The 22,487-nt window shown below is 48.4% G+C and overlaps 1 protein-coding gene across 1 annotated transcript; it reads right to left on the bottom strand.

Moving 5' to 3' along the window:
- Positions 1-532: 532 nt before the first annotated feature.
- Positions 533-9,725, bottom strand: PCARE (photoreceptor cilium actin regulator). The gene is made up of 2 exons (XM_047779232.1): positions 5,945-9,725; positions 533-1,070 (listed from the first exon to the last, which is right to left on the bottom strand). The coding sequence occupies exons 1-2, from the start codon at positions 9,703-9,705 to the stop codon at positions 893-895; spliced, it is 3,939 nt and encodes a 1,312-aa protein (XP_047635188.1). The 5' UTR covers positions 9,706-9,725; the 3' UTR covers positions 533-892.
- Positions 9,726-22,487: the final 12,762 nt, after the last annotated feature.

Raw genomic sequence — 22,487 nt, 5'->3', positions numbered from 1 at the left:
ACCCACTCAGTCTGAGAGGCACGTGGATGCGTAGGGCAGAGCATTTGAGACACGCTTAGCTGGAGAGGAGCAGGGCTGCACTGATGGGCTGGAAATTTTGCTCTTAGGGCTTTGGAGCCGAGTTGGGAAAGGAGGAAGAGGGTGGGTGGAGTTTAATCCCACCCCAGGCTTCTTACCTCTGGAGCCATCAGCTTCTAAACAGAGCTCATGATGGGCATTTGAATGCTGTGTCACTATTTAACCTTAAAAAAAAAAAAAATACCCTAACGCTTTCCAACCATTTGTGCAAGTACGTACGCTTTAGGCAACTGGAGGCATGAAACAGTCAAGGGCAATGAAATATTTAAAAAAAAAAGTTATGAAAGACAATAGACGCCAGAGCCAGGCACCCCTGTTCGAGTTTGCTCTGCCCTTTTCCTGTCTGTGTGACCTCAGGCAAGACACTTGGGAGGCGGGGGGGGGGGGGGGGGGGGGGCCGCGAATGGGCGTGGGGCGCTGCTTTGGTTTTCTTTCCGCCAAACCCTGGAGGATGCGATCTGCTGTGTTCACTGTTGAAAGACTTAAATGGTTTCATGGAGCGCATCCCAGTAAAACACCTGGCTCGTCAAGCATTCGCCCTCTAAAGTAAGGCTAGTCCTTGACGGACTAAAGACTGTCGTAATAGGGTCCAAAGTTATAGTTCATCTTTGAACCCCCAAGGCAAACGGGGATCTAGGACTGAAAACACTGATGGTTTAAGACTTTAGCAGACCCTCTGGGCAGTGCCCCTTCCAGGCCTGTCCAGGACCCCTCAGGTGGGGTTGGCCCACCCTTTAAGGGGCTGCCTGATGCTTGGCTGTCACCCTTGTCTTCTGGGGTGACTGGCATCCGTGTGAGTCAGTTGGCCCGCCTGTCAGGCCACTTCCTTCTGCTGGGGCTTGTCCTGTGCGTGGCCAGCACCGGCCTCCCGTTGCAGCCCGTGGCCCAGCACGCAGAGGTCTGCGGGGGACGCTCCTCTGCCGCCGCCCTTTGGTTCCGGGGCACGGGGGCTGCTCCACGGCTCTGGGTCCTTGGGGCCCTCCTCACTGCCGCTGCGGAGAGAAAGCACAGGTGCCAGTCAGACCCCGTCTGGCCTTCCTTCTGGCCCAGTCCGGCTCCAGTCTGTCTCTCACTGGCCCTCCCTTCTTCTTTTTCTTCTTTTTTTTTTGCCTTTTAGGGCTGCACCGGTGGCATATGGAGGTTTCCAGGCTGGGGGTCTAATCAGAGCTGTAGCCACAGGCCTACATCACAGCCACAGCAACGCCAGATCCAAGCCACATCTGCAACCTACACCACAGCTCAGGGCAATGCCGGGTCCTTAACCCACTGATAGAGGCCAGGGATCAAACTCACAACCTCATGGTTCCTAGTCGGGTTTGTTTCTGCTGCGCCACGATGGGAACTCCTGGCCCTCCCTTCTATGATGCCCACAGGCCCAGTGGAAGCTTGGTGCCAGGCCTCTGCCTTTCTGAATCAGCTTTGCTGTTGGTGCTCTCCTTGGGTGTGCCTGCCGTGGCCGGGCACCCCGGGGGCCAAGCGCCTGGCATTTCAGAGGACAGGCTGAGTCCTGTTCCTTCTTGAGGTGCCCAGATCCTGCTGCTTTGAGCTAAGCAGCTCCTGCAGGAACTTGGAAGCCAGGCCTTTGCTTTGTTTTTGGTTTTAAAGCATTTCTTCGTCTTCAATAAAGCACTCGCTGAGCCAGTTGAATTAAAAACAACACCAATAATAACAGCCCCAAACCCCCTGCCTTGCTCAGCTGCCATCCTTTGTCCTGAATGGAATAAAAGGAACACTGCTTGGCCCGGACCTGGCCTGTGGCTGCAACAGAGCTCCCCCAGCTGCTGAGCGCCACAGGGAGAGGGGCTCTGAACAGAGGGGGGCACCCAGTGTGCCCCGAGGGTGCAGGTTGGAAGGTAGTCACGAGCATGGAGCAAGCCTGGGCCAGATGGGGACCCGATCAGAGAGCCACCCCAGCTATGGTCAGCCAGGCTAGCCTCATGACAACCACGTGGAGGGAGGCATCTGGCTGTCTGGGTTCAAGTCCTGGCCCTTCCACGAACATCCGTGTGACCTGGAGCACGTTAATTAAACTCTCTGTTTCCCAGTTTCCTTTTTTGTAATCGGGAGATAGTTAGTAATAGTACTTATCTCATAGGACACTCAGAGGTATCAATATGGGATGAAGCATGGAGAACACGAGCCAGCACATGATAGGTGTCTGATAAATGGTCAGCTGTCCCTGGGCTGTTCTGTGGCGTGAATAGGAAGTCACAGCTACAAGGGACACGAGGGACCAGCCTGTCATAAGGCAGGTGGGCCCCTGAGGCTTGGAGCCTCTCCATCAGTCCGCTCGGGACTGGGCCCAGCTCCCCACATGCACAGACCAGAAGCCCTTCTCTCTGCTATGACAGCACCTTCTTGACTGTGCGGAGCGTGCCAGCTCTGTGTGTTTAAGCTTAGGTGGGATGTCCAACCAGTGGCGGACAAGTTTAAGTTTGCATCCTGATAAGATCAGAGCGGCAGGAATGCGGGAGGGGTGAGGTGGAGTGGGCATGACCACTGGTCTCCATACATGATTTTCAGGCTGCCCACCCTGTTCCTTAGAGCCAGTCTCATCCATGTCAGCCTCTGGCCCATCAAAAATCCCTGCACAGAGTTCCTGTCATGGCTCAGTGGTTAATGAATCCAACTAGGAACCACAAGGTTGCGGGTTCGATCCCTGGCCTTGCTCAGTGGGTTAAGGATCTGGCATTGCTGTGGCTGTGGTGTAGGCCGGCGGCTACGGCTCCGATTAGACCCCTAGCCTGGGAATCTCCATATGCCGCGGGAGCGGCCCTAGAAAAGGCAAAAAGACAAAAAAAAAAAAATCCCTGCAGGACCCAGCGACTTGTGGGCCAAGCCCTCCCCCACCCCTTATTTTTTTTTTCTCCCTGTTCCCCTTTGAGCAGCAGGAGGCATATGCAGAATATACTTCGTGACCCGTTGCTGCTCCCGGATTGGAGCAGCTGGCAGGAATGGGAAGGGCAGGCCTGCAGTGTCCGTGGAGGCTCACACTGAGATCAGACACATGATATGGTTCTAGAACTGTGTCTTCCTCAAAGACCCAACCAGTTCGCACATCTGCATGAGGCTCAAGCCGGGAGGTTGATTTTTTTTGGTTGCCCTATGGCTGTGGTTCCACCTGTTCCCAGACCTACTGGGGGTGGGGGGCGGCAGTGGTGGCAGGCTGCCCATGTCTCCTGATCCAGGAAACAGGGTTGGGGGGCTGGCCCAGTCCTGGCAAAGACTAAAAGCACTGTATTTAGGAGAGCAAATCTGGGCACACTGAGACCTGGCTAGAGACTGGCGCCTGTACCAGGGGATTCAGGACGTAACTGTTGAGGCTCAGTAACTGAGCTTCCTGGGGCGGGGCGGGGGGGGGGGGTTGTCTGAGGACCACACCTCATCCCAGGGCCCTGAGATCAGGAAGATATCTACACCCTTTTTTCTTAAAAAAAAAAAAAGGGACTCATGCCCAGCATGGGAGGGCTACAAGGCTCACACCAGATATGGGTCAGGTTATCTTGCCAGCCTGACTTGCCTGCAAGATATGGTGGGGGTGGCTGCCTCTGCAAGTGTCTGCTTGGGGCAACAGCTGGTTCTGAGCCATTTCTGGCTCTCTGGCACTGGCTTGCTGTCTTGCTGCATGATCTTGGGGGCACCGTGCTCACTTCCCTGGCATTGTTTCCCAGGGAAAATGCTTCTCATCTACAGCATGGCAACTGCCCGCTGCTCTTCCAGCCGGCGCGCTTCTGCTCCCAGATGCCGCCTTTACAGGGCTGGGTGGGGAGCCCGGAGGTGTGTCTGGAATGAGCCTTTTCCCATCACATCTATCATGTGCTCACAATTTCTCAGCCTGGCGCAGCTTTGAGCTGTGGTCTGACCAGGACCCAGGGGAACAGGTGTGAGTCCTTCTGTGACCTGCCACGTGGCCTTGGGAAGGCTCCTGTTTATGACTCCTCCCCCCACTTGCAAGTTACAATTCCCCCTCCCCCCACCCCATCTCTGAGTCTTGAGATTCAGGACATAAAACAACCTTTTAGGCTGCCCTAGTCCAAGGAGAAGCCTGAGAGAATGGCATTATTTTCTCCTTGAACAATTTTATGTCACTTTATTATTGCTCCTGCTGTTTTAAAATGTTAGTGTTTTTAATTAACGCCATTTTATTGTCCCTGTTCTTTCAAGCTCTTCTCCTGAAGGGCACAGTTTTAGAAATCTAATAACTGAATAAGAGGCTAGCGTGAGGAATAATACATTAACATTTATAGAGGTTCTCGGATGAAAGGCACTGTGCTGTAGGAAGCTCATTTTCGATTTAAGAAAAGAGCAATGTTACATTAAGATTCGTGCAAAAATAATCAATATTTCATTTCTTTCAAGTGGCTGGGGAAGTTTATATAACTATAATAATGCACAACTTTCCCGAGATAATATCTTTATTTAAAATTGACTGCCGAGCACTTTGTAAAAAATTACCATTTATGCCTCCACAGATTGTGAAGTCTGTAACACGCATCGCTCCGGCAGAAATTAACTTCTGATTTACACATCTGTGGGCAGCTCGACGAGAGCTAGGACTGGTGTGGGTTGAGCTGTGTCTGATCTGATATCAAGACACAGTGATAAGAGGTCCTCTATCACCGACCTCAGATTTACATTTTTCTCTCCATGCCGCAAAAAGATGCCTCTCCCAGCGTATTCTGTAAAATAACCACTTCGGCGTCTGAGCCCTTTCAATGCCCAGGCCATGGCTCTACTTTAAGTCCTACCCCACTGCAGTTGTGTGTGCAGGTCTGTCTGCATGGTCCGAGCCGAGGACGTGCAAATCAGCCGCCCTTCATGAGAAAGGTGTACTAGGAGCTCAGCCGGCCGAGGGCAGGTGGGGCAGCCCTTCTGCCTGGATTCTGCTGCTCAGAGCTCAGGAAGGCAGAGGTGGAGATGAGGCTGGATTGGAGAAGTGGGGGCAGACCCTCAGGAGTTTGGGGGAGCCAAACCTTTATATTTAATATCTCTAGGACCAGCCATTCTCAAGACAAGTCCCTTGGTGACTCCAAACCCTTGGGGAGGCATCCATGGGGTCAAAATTACTTTCCTACTGCTACTAAAATATTGTTGGCCTTTTTTGGCTCATTCTTTCATGAATGTAGAGCGGAGGTTTCTGGCCTACATGACGTGTGCTATTACAACAGATTGAAGCCCACATACTAAAGAGATTTGCAAAACTGTAAGAGAGTGCCACTCCTTTCGCTAAATTCTTTGCTGTTATGGAAAATACAGTTACTTTTCATTAGAATACATTAATTTGTGTTTACATAGAATGGGGTCATTTTCGTTATTTTTAATCAATAACTATTTTTCACATCTCTCAATTTTAATTTGTAATAGACTAAAAAGCAATAGATACACATACACAAAGTCTCCTCGGGGGGAGGGTCTCAATAATGCTGAAGAATTTAAAGAAGTCTAGGGACCAAAAAGTTTGAGCCCCTTCCTCTAAGATGCTGGTCTATTGCCATAAACCAGAAAGGACAGAAATTCGTCGGCTAGCTTCAGACAGGGTGACATGGCACTCACTTTTGGGGGCTAAGCCACCTTATTTCCATCTCCCCACCTGTACATCAAGGGCCTGTGTGGTTGGACTAACCTGATTGCCTTACACTTTCATTTGAACACAGCAGAGCCTCTTTCAATCAAATCTTTCTTGGGAACCTGAAATGTGTAACAGAACAAAGTTGGGGGCGTGGTGGCAGGGAGGCGTGACATCCTTAGACCCCTCTTCCAGCTGCTTTTCTCTTGGAGCACAGGTTAAAAACTACTGACCCAGATGATTCTATAGGCCCATCAGCTCCCCCAGTAACTGCGGCTCTGGCCCGAGGACTCCCCTTACCTGCTCTGACCAAGCGGGGCATCACACATGTTGCTGGTGGTGCCTGGGACAGGCAGGAGAAGGCGGACGCCTGGCCGGCGGTCAGAATCTGTCCTTCTGACGAAAGGCTGAGGGTTGAGGGCCCCCAGAGCCGTCCCTCGCTGTGAGTCCGCCCTCAGCCGTGGCCCCGAGCTGCTCCTCCAGCCTCCCGTGGGGTTCCCCCGAGGGACCGCAGCTTCAGGTGGCAGTGATGGTGGGGCGAGGGGTGGGTGCTCTATTGAGAACGGTGATTTAGTTTCAAACAGAGAGGAGGTGGCTGGGCAGAAAATGGAATACGAGTTCCCAGATGCTTTGGCCGTGGCTGCCTGATTGTCTTCAGGATCTCCTGTTTCCTTGGGCCCCTGACTGGGAGATGCTGGGGGAGATGGGGAGGGGCCCGAGGCAGGGGAGCTGGCTTCTGTGCACTGGGCAGGGGGGCTGGAGACCTTGGGCTGGGCGGGTGGGCTTGCTGGGGGCGGGCTGGGCGGCTTGTGCTGGGGGGGAGGGGAAGCTCGTTTTTTCATTGTTGGGGGGCTCAGCACCCTGGGGCTCACCGGAGGGCTGAGTGGTGGGCTAGGGGACCCGTGCACACTGGGGACACTTGGCTGGGTGGGTCTGTGAGAGGAGGGCAGGCTTGCATGCCTCCTGTCCACTCTGGGTGTCCAGTGTGCTCTTGTGGGAGAGGTCTTTCTGACCAGGGTGGGGCTTCTCTCTTGGTTCTGCCTTGGGGCCTCGGGAGAATGCAGTCCTCGCATTGGTCGGGCCGGGCTGGGTTCCGAGGTCCTGCTCGGTCCGGATGTGTGGCTGGAATGGTGCCAGTGCATGGCCTTCCGGGGATGCTTGGAGAGGCTCGTGGTCCTGTCTGCTCGTACCTGGCTCTGAGCCCTGTCTCCCTGCACCTCTGGGTGTCTGTTGGCTGCCGTCGGGGGGTTGAGGTCCAGGGCGAGCTTTCCGGGACCGCAGCCGCTCTTGCTGCTCCCCATCTCTGCGCTGCGGGCCCTGGGGAGGGTGGCCATGCTCTTGCTGGGCAGCAGGTCAGTGGGGCTCATGGAGGCTCTTAGCTTTGGGGAAGCCCACATTCTCCGGGCAGGGCCAGCCCCTCCCAGCCCTGGCACGTGGGTCCCTTCAAGGCAGCTCTCTGCCAGCTTGCTGCTTTCTGGGGGCTCCAGAGAGGTAAATGATTTGTCCATCAGGATTTCCAGAGGCGGTGGAGGGAGCAGCTCTGGGTTGTCCTCTGTCCCACAGTCGAGGTCCTCAGTCTCGGAGGCTTCTGCTGTGAGCAGAGGTGGAAAGATGGGCGCGAAGGGCCTCCAGCCTGAGCCCATCCTGAGAGATTCTCCACCTGCTGCTGGAGAAATTCGGGGCTTTGGATACAAAGGGGCAAGCCCCCTGTAAATGGGGAACCTGGGAGGCATGGTGGGGACTCCCCACTTCCTGAGGTAGGGGCTCAGCCTAGCATCCTTGGCATCCCCCGGTGTTCTCAGACTCTCCGTGGGACTAAAAGTTTCAATGAGTTTCTTGACTGAGGCTCTGGGGGGACAGCTCCTGACCTTCCAGTCCCTGGCTTCAAGGGCCTCACAGGCCCTCTCCCCGGATGGGGCGGCCCTTGGAAGCCCCTCAGCTTTTCTCTGCCGGGGCTCTTCCCCCTCAGAGTGGGGACAGCATTTCTGCAGGATGCTTTTGTCCTGACTTGGCAAAATGCTGAAGTTCTTGGTGAGGGATGCCTTCAGCTTGCTGATGGTGTTGCTCGGGGTGACCCTGCAGTGGGTGTCTGGCCTCAGTGCTGCTGCGCGGGGCGTCAGAACCTGTTCCCGGCTCTGCACCTGCTGTCCTGAGTCCAGGGCGTAAAATGCCTCCAGCCTCCGGCTGAGCTCTCTCTGGACCCCCCGCAGCTCCTGGAGGGTGGGGTCCTCCATGTGGCTCTTAAGACACCCCTCGGACTGGGACCTCCTGTGCCTCGAGGGGGCCCTCCGGCTGCCGCTGGCGGTGCTAGGTCTCGGTGGCACTGTCGCCTTCTCTTCTTCCTCTGTCCAGTCCTGGTGCCCAGAGGGCACAGGGACGAACTTGATCCTTTCACTGATTGCCTGCTTCATCTTCAGAATCATCTCCTGGGCCTGGGGGCTCCTCAGCCTCCGGGGGTGTGGCTGAAATGGGCTTTGGGCACCGGCAGGTGAAGATCGAGGCCTTGGAGGGGGAGTGTTTTCCTGCCACTCACGTGGACTCAGGCAGCTCCCTTCCTCTTCCTCTTCCTCCTCCTCTGGGCTGCTGTCCTCACCTCCACTGAGGGGAGGAGTGTCCATCCACCGGGAGCCTCTAGGAAAGTGTGCTTCCCCGGAAATCCCTGCCCCAAGGGAATCGGGTGCGACAGTTTGGCCATTGCCCCAAGGCCTGGAGGTGGTATTTTCTGGGCCTGTGCTGGAGGCCCAGGGGCTCCCGGATCCACCCTGTACAGCTGGCTGAACCTTTGCTATAGGGGGCCTTGAGAGTGGACAGTCCTGGGGTCCATCTGAACCCATCTGGAATGGACTTGGCTGCCAGACGTGTCCTGACAGCCTGGCCTCTGCTGTGGGTAAAATCACTGGCTTCCATTCTGCAGGCTCTGGCACCAAGTCCCAGCTGGCTTGCTTGCCCAGCTTGTCCGCCAGCTGCACGGACTCATTGTCAGCACCAATGCCACTGTCCTCGGAGCACAGGGGTAGGCCCTGCGCTTCAGGGTCGCTGTGGCCACTCGCCAAGCTCTCCAATCGTCCCAGAGCCCTCAGGAGGCGTTCCTCCACAGCCCTCTTCGTGCTCAGCTTGCTCCCCAGGTGGCCTGTGGCGGCGTGGAGGTAGCTGCCGGAGCCCTCCAGGAGGCTCCCGGTGAGCGAGGCCACCGGGCCACTGAGCGCCTGCAGCTTGCTGACTGTGTACTGCAGGAGCTGCTGCAGCAGATCGGGCTGCCCCTGGGGCTCACCTTTCCTCCACGGCCAAGCCAGATCCTCTCGAACTTCCTGGAGGAGCTCTTCTCCATCCTTGGAGATCTCCCCCAGGAGCTGGTTGACTTCCTCAAAACACAGCAACAGGAAGCCGACCATGGGCTGCAGCAGCTCCTGGGTCTGGGTGGCACGATGGGTGATGCTCAGAATTGCTTCATATTTGGAGAGGCAGGAGTCCAGATAGGTGTAAGCGTGCTGGTGGGCTTTCACCAGGGGCTCGGGGAAGTCCACTTTGCACTCCGATTCATGGAGTGGAAGGAGGGTTTGGCAGCAATGGTCCCGTGTGCCCGACCTGTGACATTGGGTCCTCTTCTCCCCTTGGGAAGTCTCCTGGGTATTACTTTCTTCGCTCTCCTCCCCAGAAAAGGCTGCCTCTTGTGACCCATGCAAGCTCTGTCTCCCGAGTGCGATGCCCGTAGCCTTGTAGCTTTGTGGTTTGTGAAGCTGCGATGGAGAGAAGTTGTTCTCTGGGATCAGTCCTTCCATGTTTTTCCTTTTGCCTGAAGTGGGATCCCTGGGGAGCTGGCAAAGACTTTCCGTGATGGTCTGGGTCCACCTTGGACTTGGCTGCTCTGCTGCTGGCCTCTGTCCCTGGGAAAAGTCCCCTCCAGAGTCATAGCAGGTGGAGCTTTGAATCAGCAAAGGGATGGCGCACCTTTCCCTGGCCCCCTGATGTCCTGGCAAAATTGCTTTGGGCTTTTTAAAAAGCTGGATGCCGCTCTTGGCAACACTGTTAACAATGTCACTGTGGGAAGGAGCACATCCCATGATGTCAGCTGGCAGTCATCTCCCACCTGCAACTCTCACGGTTTTCAGAGAATCATATTTCACATAAGAACAAAAGGCAGTCTTACAAGTCCACCCAGGCAGTTTCCAGGCCAGAAGCCTTCAAAGTCCAAGGTGCACCATCCTAAACTTGGAACCAGCTTTCTTGACTTCCTCGCTCCCACCGTGTAGAGGCAGGGATGCTGCCGTGCTGCTGGCATCTAAGTTTTCACCCCTCTCCTGCTAGTGAGCAACAGGGCAATTCTAAAGGACTTCAGTCTCCTGGATTCCGTGGATTACGGGGCCTGCATTTTGCTCGTGTCCCGACAGATGCGCATGGCAAGTGGAACTTTAAGCCTATTAGGTTAATCATGCCCTCGCCGGGCAGCACTCAGTGTGTTCTAATATAGAACTTCTCAGCTTTTACTATCTTGGGAAGCGGATTATTTTTGCACGTGCTTATGCTTTTAATTCTGTTCAAACGCCTGCCATACGAAACCTAGAGAAATGAGCCATAATTGCAAAAGGCTCTGGAAGAGACAAGAGACGTGAGGGCTTGCCGATGACAGATCCTGGAAGAGAAGTGACCTTCACCGTTTAATAAGGGCAAACCAGCTGTGTCCTCCATCCTGCTATTATGCAGAAGACACCCCCCTGCCCCCCAAAACTCACCATAGATGGAAACGGAAGAGATACATTGTTGTTTGTGTGGCTTATAAAAATACCCGCTCCTTGGCTCTAGTGGCTGGAGAACATCTCTAAATAAGACAGGGGACAAAGGAGGCAAGGTGGCTTTCCTTTATACTGGAAAAGGGAGCTAGATTGCAAGGAGCTTTGGAGGAGAAAGCAGAAAAACACTGCCATGTAAAACTCAAGGCCAGTCACAATGGACCATAGGGGCTCAAGGAGAAAATAGTCCCCCAGGAAGAGGCTTTTTATTCAACTTTTTAAATAGGAAAATCAACTAAAACCAGGTAATGGAGAGCCATCAGGGGTAGAACTCAAGGGAAAAATGTATTTTCCTTTTCAGGCACAGCTTCTGCTCAATTTGAGTGCGGTGCTCTTGTCCATGGCTGAGGTGGCAGCTGCCTATTTAAAAACTCCGTTTAAACTTTCTTTGCTGGGAGTTACCGTCATGGTGCAGTGGTTAACGACTCCGACTAGGAACCATGAGGTTGCAGGTTCGATCCCTGGCCTTGCTCAGTGGGTTAAGGATCCGGTGTTGCCATGAGTTGTGGTGTAGGTTGCAGACTCGGCTCGGATCCCGAGTTGCTGTGGCTCTGGCATAGGTGGGTGGCTACAGCTCCGATTCGACCCCTAGCCTGGGAACCTCCATATGCCGCAGGAGCAGCCCAAGAAATGGCAAAAAAGACCAAAAAAAAAAAAAAAAAAGAAAACCTTTCTTTGCCGTCAGTAAAATCTAGACAGCTGGGGTTTGGAGTAGGGAGACTTGGGTCTAAATACTGACTTCTTTTTCTTTTAGTTGGGGGAACTTCTACAAGTTATTTAACTTCCTTGGAGCAGAACTCATCTTTGAAATGGGGATAGTGGTACCTATTTCATGGCGTGCTTGTGGAATTAAGGCAATTACTACTGGGTAAATGCTTGGCTCAGTGCCTGGCAAGTGGTAGGTACTCAAAAAAAAAAAAAAAAAAGAATTCCTCATTCTTTCCCTGTGACACCTAAGCCACTTATAATAATAAGAGTCACAAGAAAATTCACTAGTTTGTCTAGCGCCAAGCCCTAATCCTTTCCTGAACTGTCTGGAAATAACTGTCCACTGATTGGCTGGGTGCCCTGGATCAGGTTTTTGCCCTTCTGGGTCTGTGCAGATGGCCCTCTGCTTGGCACACTGCTGCCTTGGGGTTTTTCTAAGCCCTCATCATGTCATTTCTCTGTTCCTAAACATGCAATAATTCCCACCAACTGCAGGAGGAAGAGAGACTTTTATTTAACCATTGCAGATTTTGGGAGTATTTTGCTGGTGGACAATGTTGACTTTTCCTAATAGAAAATTCCATCAAGCATCTCCTGAAGTTGCTGAGAATCGAGCTCTATTCTGGCTTTGCAGTTTTCATTTTCTCTTACTGTGCCCTGAACAACCAACGAAAATAACACTGTTGGCTTTAGGACTTTGGGATCCCTCTTCTGCGGAGAGCAAGCTGGCTACCAGGTTTTGCAAAGCCGAGGTGCCTATCATAGCCCTCTGCCCCCGAGTGCATAATTAATCAAGTTCTCTGATCTGTTTTTTTGAAGCAGGACTCATGGGAAACACAAAGCTTTCTCAGTGCCTGGAGGCGAACGTTGTAAGGCATCAGAAAGTTGTTTCATTTGTCAGAGCGCTGGGCTGGTCCGGTAAACAAGCACGCCACGTGGGAAGATGCTTCTCTCTGCCATTTCACACAGTGCAAAGCTCATCAGAAGGGGTCTTGGTGTAAGTTCTTCTCCTCTAGGGATTTGTGTCCTGGCTTGAATCATCTTTATGAAAACTTTTGCTCTAAGTGGCTAAAATTATTTCCAAACCAATGATGGAAATCAAAGTACTTGCCTGGAGGATCAGCTGTCAGCTAGCTCTGTGACTTAGAGACTTAGAGACTGGTTTTCTTAACTATTCCAAATAATTTAGGAGACTCTTTATTCATTGCCTCTCATTTTTCATTAAGACTCATTTTTGTTTTTCTTTCTTTTCAATTAGTGTTTCTTCAAAAAAAAAAAAAAAAGAATCAGAATTACTTTGAGTGGGAATATAAAAGGACCCAACTACTTTGGAAAAGTGACTTACAGTTAAACATGCACCCACTTTTTCTTTTAACAAAATTTTTTTTTTCAGTAAAAGGAATTTTAAAAAAAATTTTACTGACGTATAGTTGAATTCTTTTTTTTTTTTTTTCTTTTTATGGCCACACCTAGAGCATATGGAAATTCCCAGGCTAGTGGTCAAATTGGAGCTGTAGCTGCAGGTCTATATCACAGTCTCAGCGACACTGGATCTGAGCCACATCTGTGACCTAGGTCTCAGCTTGCAGCAATACTGGATCCTGAACCCACTGAGGGAGGCCAGAGATTGAACCTCCATCCTCACAGACACTATGTTGAGTTCTTAACTTGCTGAGCCACAGCGGAAACTCTAGCACCCATTTCTTTTTTTTTTTTTGGCTGGGGCAAAGAAGGGTGACTTTACTCAGAAAGCCAGGAGACCAAGGAGATGGTAGATTAGTAATTAAAAAAAACCCAAAAAACAGAAAAAAATCTTCGGCACTCACATTTTGGCCCATCAATTCTACTCCTAAGTATTTATCTAAGAGTGTTCAGCGCATAGATCCACAAAGGGAACTGGTACGAGAATATTCCTATCAGCTTTATTCATAATAGCCTCAAATTGGAAACAATCCAAATGTCTATCAATAGAGAAATAAATAAATTTGGCAGTGGACTACTTCCCAGCAATAAAAGAAACAAACTATTGAACTAGGTAACAATATACATTTTGAAATTTCACTCAGCATGCTGAGGGAAAGAAACCAGACATGACAGAATATATACAGAATAATTCCATTTACAGCAAGTTCAAGAACATGCCAACCTCATCTACAGAACTCAGAGAAGTGGCTGCCTCTGGCAAGGGTTATTAACAGGATACAGGCATGAGGGAAGTTCTTGGAGGAATGGAAACGTCCTCTGTCTTGACCTGGGTTCTTGGTCTTGGGAAAGGGTCCCTGTATTAGTTGTCTACTGCGGTATAACAAATAACCCCCACGTGTGGCAGCTTAAAACAACTAGCATTACTTCATTATGAAACATTAAGTTTCCGTGGGTCAGGAATTTGCGAGCAGTTCTCTGGATTGTTCTGGCTAAAGGTCTTTCTTGAGGTTGCAGGGAAGACATAGATCTTGTTGCCATTATTTGAACGATTGGCTGGGGCTGGTTGACTTGCTTCCGAGGTAGCTCATGGATGTGACGGTGGACAGAAGGCCTCGGTTCCTTGCTGGATGTTTGCAGGAGGCCTCAGTTCCTCACGAAGGGGGATCTTTCCATAGGGCTGCTTGAGTGTCTTCACGGCATGGCAGCTGGCTTCCCCCAGAGTGAAAAGCCCAAGAGAGAGTAAGGAGGAGGCCACTCTGTCCTAATGTCGGAAGCCAAACCCCTTCACTTGCTTCGTATTCTATTCTTTAGAAATCAGTCCGTAAGTATAGTTCATGCTCAAGGAGAGAAAAACTAGGCTCCACATTCAAAAGGTCACTAACATTTTTATTTTAAAGATCTGGACACACCATAGGTCAAACCACGACATCCAAAACATAACTATGTACAGTAGACATTAGCTTCCTAAGGGCTCGCCCTTGTCCTTCACCATGTTAAGTAAATTCCACCCCACTTTTTTCCCATGTGGTCCTGGAACTAATGGGTCAGCAAAAGATGGTTCTCATGTGGCATCGATTTTCAGCCAAGACTGAAGGTCATAAGCAATCTGTAAAAACACCTATTCCTCAAGTTCTAGCAGCATCACCAGTGAGCTCTCCTGAAACATCAAAGTTAAGAAAGATTTCCCACTAGCCAAGGCCTAGGGCACAGCTGGTCCTTCAGATCTGAAGGGATGCTCTTTGCAACACTGTTCCCTGCCCTAGATGTGAGACGTGAGCCAGCAAGGAACCACTGTGGTGAGCTGGCAGGAAAAGGGAGCTAATGGTTGTGTTCCAGACAGAGTGGATTAAGTACACATATATCATTTCACTAGCTTGCCTTCCCTGCTTGGCTGAAGGGAACCACGAACAAATTAATCGGGCTGCTGCTAGTACCTTAGAGCAATCCATCCGGAGTGACAGGCAGTTCTATCAGAAGCCAGCATGTGGTATGCAGGTGTCTGCTCTAAGGGACTTCTCATTTGGTGATCATATTAGAAACCCCTGTTTGTTTTCATTAGTTTTTGTTATGTATTTCTTGTTGTTTGAATCAGGAGTCACACAGGCCTCTCACTGAACCTATGGAGGTTGACTGCTTAACTCTTTGATGTACCTTTGCAGAAGCACCAACATAAGTGTCATCTCTACTATGTAGCCTATATTTGGCATTACGGTATCTTAAACATAGTCTCCAAATGTGGCAAAGCTTTATCCAGTTTGGGGATTTTTTTTTTTTTGATGTGTGTTATTATTGATCTTGTTTTGCATGATAAGAGAAGTTACTTTATTAAAATAGATTGAATTCTTAGCTATAAATGAGGTGTTTACCCCCAGGGTACGCTAACTGCTGTAATAAGCAACCCCCAAATCTCAGTGGCTTAGCACATGAAGAGTTATTATTGTTCGCATGACACCAAGTGTAGACGTTCTTAGCTGGGTTGCTGCCTTAAACAGCTCTCCTCCAAGTGGTAACTCAGGGATCCAGGTCCTTCCTTTTGAATCACTGACACATCAATACATGACTGCCAAGGCAGAAGGGGAAGAGAGGAGGGGGAAGGTATATCAGATATCCAACTTCTCTGCTCAGAGTTGACAGATCCATCATTTCTGTTCACATTTTCCTGTCCAGGACTGGTCACACGGCCCCACTTAGATGTACAAGGGCTGGGATATGTAATCGGTTCCTTACAGGACAGCTACTTTCCAGCAACATCTCTCTACCCTGGAGGGAACCTCAGTTTTTGTGGGCCAGTTTTCTCCTTCTCAGATGAGGAAACTGAGGTTGAAATTGTTAGATAATCTGTTCAAGTCACATAACCAGCCCGTAGCTGATCTGGGATTTGAACCTTTGTCTCTCTGCCTCCAAAGCCAGTATCATATATTTGTGAGGGTAAGACAGCCATATTTCCAGCTTCTCTTGGACTTGGCAGTTCGACTCATGTTGGCTTTCTCAGCCACTTGCTCAGAACTGGCCCCCATCAGGAGGAGGGCTGCAGGAACATGAGACATGACTTTGGCTCTGCTGTGCCACTTCCAGGTTGCCCTTCTGAACCATCTCTGTCCCTGACTAAACCCTTTGGATCGATGCCTTTGTTAGAGGATCATTGGTTTAAATTTTGTCTCTGGGTGGAGACGTTCAGATAATCCTTAGCCCTGAATTCTAGATCCTCCCCCAAGCTCCCAAGCTCCCAATCTCTGCCATCTCTGCCCTCAGCCCAGACTCCTGGGTCTCTGGCCCTCAGCGAGCTCACCTCCCAGGATTCCCTCCAGCCAGCGTGGAGGTTGGGGCCAGGGAACTGAATATGTAAATAGCTTCATATTAATTACCAATCAATACCTCTAATTGGTAAAGTAAAGTTCTATTCCCAGAGATATTTTAAAGTGAGATGTTGATTTCAGCAAGTATGTTTACATTATACATGTGTTATAATTTTTGTTTGTATTCATTTCTACCCTTTCACTTGTACACATATTTTACAAGCTGCTAATCATATTGGCATGCCATTGCATTGTCCTCATTAGCTTAAACATATTGTAAAGATTTCCATGTTACACTGTTTCACCACATTTCAGGAGAAAATAGTGATGTGCATACTCAAGGTAACAACCTCTTACCTTAACAAAAAGATAAAATAGCAACGAGTCCATACCTATAAAACAATGCACAGTTCATGAATTTGCTAACTCTTCTCTCCTGAGACAGACGTTTCTCAGAGCAAAATCCACTACAGAAATGCATATAGACCTAACCCCACACACCCACCCCGTGGCATAGGAAGATGGAGAAAAAGGTGACCAAAACACAGGATTATTTGAGAAGCTGCTATCTGCGACAAACATTTTACTGAAGTGACAAAGCTAGGACATAGACCTGGCTGACTCTTTTTTTTTTTTTTTGTCTTTTTAGGGCTGTATCCCTGACATATGGAGGTTCCCAGGCTAGGGGTCAAATCAGAGCTGCAGCTGCTGGTTTACACCACAGCTCACAGCAACGCAGGATCCTTAACCCACGGAGCAAGGCCAGGGATCGAACTTATGTCCTCCTGGATACTGGTCAGATTTGTTTCCACTGAGCCACAATGGGATCTCCTGGCTGCCTCTCCTGACCTTTCTACAGGCTCAGACTCTCTGCTGTGACAACCTCAAAATGAGAAGGTGGATGAGTTCCCTTGTGGCCCAGCCGGTTTAAGGATCCAGCATGGTTGCTGCAGCAGCTCAGGTCGCTGCTGTGGTACAGGTTCCATCCCTGGCCTGGGAACTTCCATATGCAGGTATGGCCAAAAAAAAAAAAAAAAAATGAGGGTGTTGAAGTGGGTAGATGATTTTCAACCTCTGCGCTCGGGAGCCTATGAGGGGACTGAGGAACGGCTCAACTTTAGCCAAACACCCCTACTTTTCTCTCTGTTTAATATATTGGGCTTTCCTGTAAAATAATTTGTGAAGAGATTTAGTAAAGATCTACGGGGACTTTGGTCAGTGCCCAGCTCTGGGCCACCCCAATCCCTGTGCCATTGCATAGATGATTTCCAAGGTCCCTTCTGACTCCAAAAACCTTGTCATTAAGCCTGTGGTTTGGCAATATTTTGGCCTTAAGAGGAAACAATGTATTTTTCTTCAGAGCAGTCATGTAGAAGTCTGATTGTCATCCCCTCCTTACAAGTAAATATCAGGGGACTCTCAGACCCTGTGATAGGGAATTCTCACTTGCCCCCAGTGGTCCGGATTGACTTATTTCAGCTCAAATCACATAGACATCAATCTGATTACACACTACCTCCATGCTCTTCTAATCTTTTCTTTTCTTTTCTTTTCTTTTCTCTTTTTGGTTTTTTTGGCTGTGCCCACGGCATGTAAAAGTTTCTGGGTCAGGGATCAAACCTACACCATAGCAGTGACAATGCCAGATCCTTCACCCTGAGCCACATGGGAACTCTGCCTCCACCTTTTCTTCTTGCAGCAGGTATTCATCATAATATTTTTTTTTAATCTAAAAAAGAGTTGACTGGGAATTCCTGTAGTGGTGCAGCAGAAAGTAGTCCAGCTAGTATCCATGAGGATGTGGTTTCCATCCCTGGCCTTGCTCAGTGGGTTGGGGATCCGGCATTGCCGGGAGTTGTGGTATAGGTCACGGGCACAGCTCAGATCCTGTGTTGCTGTGGCTGTGGTGTAGACCAGCAGCTGTAGCTCTGATGCCACTGTAGCCTGGGAAATTTCACATGCTGTGGGTACAGCCCTAAAAAAAAAAAAAAAAAAAAAAAAGAAAAGGAAAGGAAAAAAAAAGGAGTTTACTGTTTTTCCTTAATATGAAGACAAATCATGTACACAGGTAAAACTAAACTAAAATGTGAATAGTCTTTTTTTTTTTTTTTGGTCTTTTTAGGGCTGAACCCGCAGCATAGGAGGTTCCCAGGCTAGGGGCTGAATCAGAGGTATAGCTGCCGGCCTACACCACAGCCACAGCAACCCCAGATCCAAGCCGCCTCTGTGACCTACACCACAGTTCACGGCAATGCCAGATCCTTACCCCACTGAGTGAGGCCAGGGATCGAACCTGTGTCCTCATGGATGCCCGTCAGATTAGCTTCCACTGAGTCACGACGGGAACTCCAGAATGTGAATAGTCTTAATGACTTAGAGGTGATGATGATGGTGATGGTGACAATGACGATGACGATATTTACAGTCACGTGTGCGCCAGGCTCTGTTGCGAGCACTTTCCGTGTCTTCATTAATTATACCACATGTAGCTCATTCTGCGGGAGGAGCAGGTTGTGAAACGAAACATCCATAAGTGGAATTAACATTATTATTAGACAAAATCCCACACCAGGAAGAGAGGAAAAGTTATATTAAGTCTAGTTTTGTTGTTGTTGTTTATTTTTTTTCTGGAAGCTAGTCAGTGAGGTCATTGTAAAGAAGACTCTGAAGGAGTTCCCATCATGGCTCAGGGGTTAATGAATCGACTAGGAACCATGAGGTTGTGGGTTCGATCCCTGGCCTCTCTCAGTGGGTTAAGGATCCTGCGTTGCTGTGGCTGTGGCGTAGGCCAGCGGCTACAGCTCTGAATCGACCCCTAGCCTGGGAACCTCCATATGCCGCAGGTGTGGCCCTAAAAAAGACAAAAAGACAAAAAAAAAAAAAAAGGACTCTGCAATGAAAAGTCCTCCATGCACTGGCTGAAGGAAGTCCTTTCCTTTCTTCATTTCTGCCCTTCCCTCCACTTCCCAAGCCCAAGAAAAATTGCTAGCTCATTGCCTTTGACCTCTAGGTCTCAGTCTCTCCATCTGTAACACGGGAAAGATGAGATGGTGAGAGGAAGGGCTCCTGGCCTTGGAGTCAGAACACAGCACGAAGGGCAGGAGTTAATCGAGAATTCTTCCCGAACTTAAAGCTCACGTGTTATTGGAAGGGCCCATGGAAATACTGTGTTAACATCTGTGTAGACTGTGGGACAGCTTGCTGGTTTCAAGTAGGGAAATAACAGTAGCGTCTAATACTTGATTTTTGACTGATCATTTACCTGCGTATTTACTTTTAAACATATGTCGCCTGGGCTTTGGAAAGATCTTGGCTATTAGTTTTATCAACGTGTCAAAATGGACTCTTCCCTTGCTGTTTTTTTTTTGGTTTTGGGTGTGTGTGGCACATTTGGAGAAAGACATCAGGTGATGATGTGAATTTGTGGTGGAATATGGGTGAGAATTGAGTTTCACAATTTCTCATTGGGAGCAAAGCAAGATGAGAGAGACTAGCTAAGCGTCTTTGTAATGTTGTAGCCAACGCTGCACTTTCCTTATATTTAAATACTGTAACATTTTTGGAGAGTTCAACAAAATTGCCCTTGGACTGAAGAGCAGATAGCAGATTCAGTTCTTTTTTAAATGCTGACATCCATAAGAAGGGTTTGTCTGTGCTGACGGAGGGATGGAACACCAGCCACTTATAACCTTATCTGGGAAATTTCATTCCTGCTCACAACTTTTTTGAATACATGCCTTTTATAAATTTAGGATTCCTAAGGCAAAAATAGCCTCCAGTAAGAAATAAAATACTTGAATTGAATCAGCTGGAACTTTAATCTTGGACTTCTTCTAGCCTCCAGAACTGTGAGAGAATTAATTTCTGTTGCTTAAGCCACTCACTCTATGGTATTTTTGTTATGATAGCCCGAGAAGAGTGAGACAGATAGTATTTTTTAAGAGTGGCATATTTATTTATTTTAGAAGCAAAAATGTTTAAACAGAAACTTGTATATTAAAGTTCATAGCAGCACTACTCACTACAGATATAAGTGGAAACAACTCAAATGTCCATCAGCTGATGAAGGGATAGACAAAATATGGTATATCCATACAATGGAATATTATTCAGCCATAAAAATGAAGTATTGTTACACACTACAACATGGTTGAATCTTGGAGACATTATGCTAAGTGAAAAATCTAGATGCAAAAGGCCATATATGATTCCATTTATACAAAATATCCCAAACAGGCAAATCTAGAGGACTAGAAAGCAGAATAATAGTTGTCAGGGGCTGGAACGACAGGAGAATGGGAGTGACTGCTTACTGGCTAAAGGGTTTCCTTTTGTGATAATGAAAAATTTCTGAAACTAGATATTAGTGATGGTTGCAAAATACTGTGAATGTACTAAATGCCACTGAATAGTGCATTTTAAAATGGTCAAAATGGTAAATGCTATGTGAATTTTACCACAATAAAGGTGCAATATAAGCAATGTTAACATTTGGAAAATACAGAAAAGCTCAAAGGGAAATAAAAATGAATATCTATTCATCTCTCTCTCTCTCTTTATTTATCTATCCTGTTTCATTAAAGACAGGTTCTTGCTGTACCTACAATTTGGAACCAGTTTTTCTCTTACTTTATCATAAATTTGTACTGTTATCATCAAATATTCTTTGCAGAATATTTAATGGCTACACACTATTCCATTAAATAGAGGAATGATAATTTCTTTGGCCAGATTCTTATTATTAAACGTTTAGATTATTTCTAGTTAAACAATACTAAAATATCCTTGTAAGTCAATCTTTGCTCACATTTGTGATTATTTTCTCAGGACAAATTCTGAGAGGTGGAGTTGCTTAACCAAAGAATATAAACTTAAAAGAAATTAATTGACTTAATTTTTTAGAACAGTTTTAATTTGATCTAAAAATTGAGCAGAGAGTTCCCATATAGCCCCTGCTCCACCACTCGCTTTCCCCTATTATTAGCCTCTCACTTAGTGCGCTACCTTTGTTGCAGTTAATGAGCCAGTATTGATGTATGATCATTAACTAAAGTCCTTACTTGGTTCAAATTTCCTGAGTTTTTACCTAATGCTGTTTTTCTTTTTTCCTTTTTATTATTATTTGTTTGTGTTGTTTTTTCTTTGGCTTTTTAGGGCCACACCTGCGGTGTATGGAAGTTCCCAGGCTAGGGGTCAAATATGAACTGTGTCTGCCAGCCTACACCACAGCTACAGCAACGTCAGATCCGAGCCGCATCTGGGACCCACACCGCAGCTCACGGCAACACAGGATCCTTAACCCACTGAGCGAGGCCAGGGATCAAACCTGCATCCTCATGGACACTAGCGGGGTTTGTAACTCGTTGAGCCACAGTGGGAACTCCCCCAATGCTGTTTTTCGGTTTCAGGATCCCATCCAGAGCATCATATCACATTTAGTCACCACAACATCTTCGGTTCCTCTTGGCTGTGACCATTTCTCAGACCTGCCTTGTTTTGGTGACCTCGACAGTTTTGAGAAGTCCTGGTCCTCCAGTCAGATGTCGCTCAGTTGGGTTTTGTCTGATGTTTTCCTCATGATTAGATTGGAGTTATAGGTTTTTGAGAGGAAAATCACGGAGGTGTCGTTTTTATTATATCATATCAAGAGTATATACCATCAACCGGATGTTGCTTTTTTTTTTGTCTTTTGTCTTTTTAAAGCCATCCCCGCTGCATAAGGAGATTCCCAGGCTAGGGGCTGAATTGGAGCTATAGCTGCCAGCCTACACCACAGCCACAGCAATGCGGGAGTGGAGCTGCATCTGCGACCTACCCCACAGTTCACAGCAACGCCGGATCCTTAACCCACTGAGCAAGGCCAAGGATCGAACTCATAACCTCACGGTTGCTAGTCAGGTTTGCTAACTCCTGAGCCACGACGGGAACTCCTCCATCAACCTGATTTGGGACTGTTGATGTTGACCTTGATGTTCAGGATCATGATACTGGGTTGACCTGGATGATGCAGTGTTTGTCGGGTTTCTCAAGTGTAAAGTTATTCCCCACACCTTTCAACTCTTTGGAAGTACTCTGAGCAGCCCCTTAGGGGGAAGGGAGTTATACTCCCCCTGAATATAAAGATTTTTAAGGCTTTTGGTATAACTTGTGAAATTATTCTCCAGAAATATCATATCAGTTTGCATTCTCATCAGCAGTATGAATACTTATCTAGTTTACTACAAACTTGCCAGTGTAGGATATTATCCTTAAAAATATTGGCTGATTTTATTTTATTTTATTTATTTTTAATTTTTTTGTGTTTTTGCTATTTCTTGAGCCGCTCCCGCGGCATATGGAGGTTCCCAGGCTAGGGGTCAAATCGGAGCTGGAGCCACAGGCCTACGCCAGAGCCACAACAACGCGGGATCCGAGCCGCGTCTGCAACCTACACCACAGCTCACGGCAACGCTGGATCATTAACCCACTGAGCAAGGGCAGGGACCGAACCCGCAACCTCATGGTTCCTAGTCAGATCTGTTAACCACTGCACCATGACGGGAACTCCATGGCATCTCATTTTAATTCACATTTATGAGTTTATTAGAGAGTTGGTGTATTTTAAAGATTATATGCTTTGTTGACAAT

Source organism: Phacochoerus africanus, chromosome 5 (assembly GCF_016906955.1).
Source record: "Phacochoerus africanus isolate WHEZ1 chromosome 5, ROS_Pafr_v1, whole genome shotgun sequence".
Taxonomy (NCBI): domain Eukaryota; kingdom Metazoa; phylum Chordata; class Mammalia; order Artiodactyla; family Suidae; genus Phacochoerus; species Phacochoerus africanus.
This window is presented reverse-complemented; position numbering and strand designations above follow the sequence as displayed.

Bases quoted from the DNA above. Each gene is read 5' to 3' on its own strand.
- PCARE (XM_047779232.1), bottom strand. From the start codon at position 9,705: ATGGGATGTGCTCCTTCCCACAGTGACATTGTTAACAGTGTTGCCAAG. The intron at 1,071-5,944 runs GTAAGGGGAGTC...TTCTCTCCGCAG, and splicing joins GCCCCGCTTGGTCAGAGCAG to CGGCAGTGAGGAGGGCCCCA.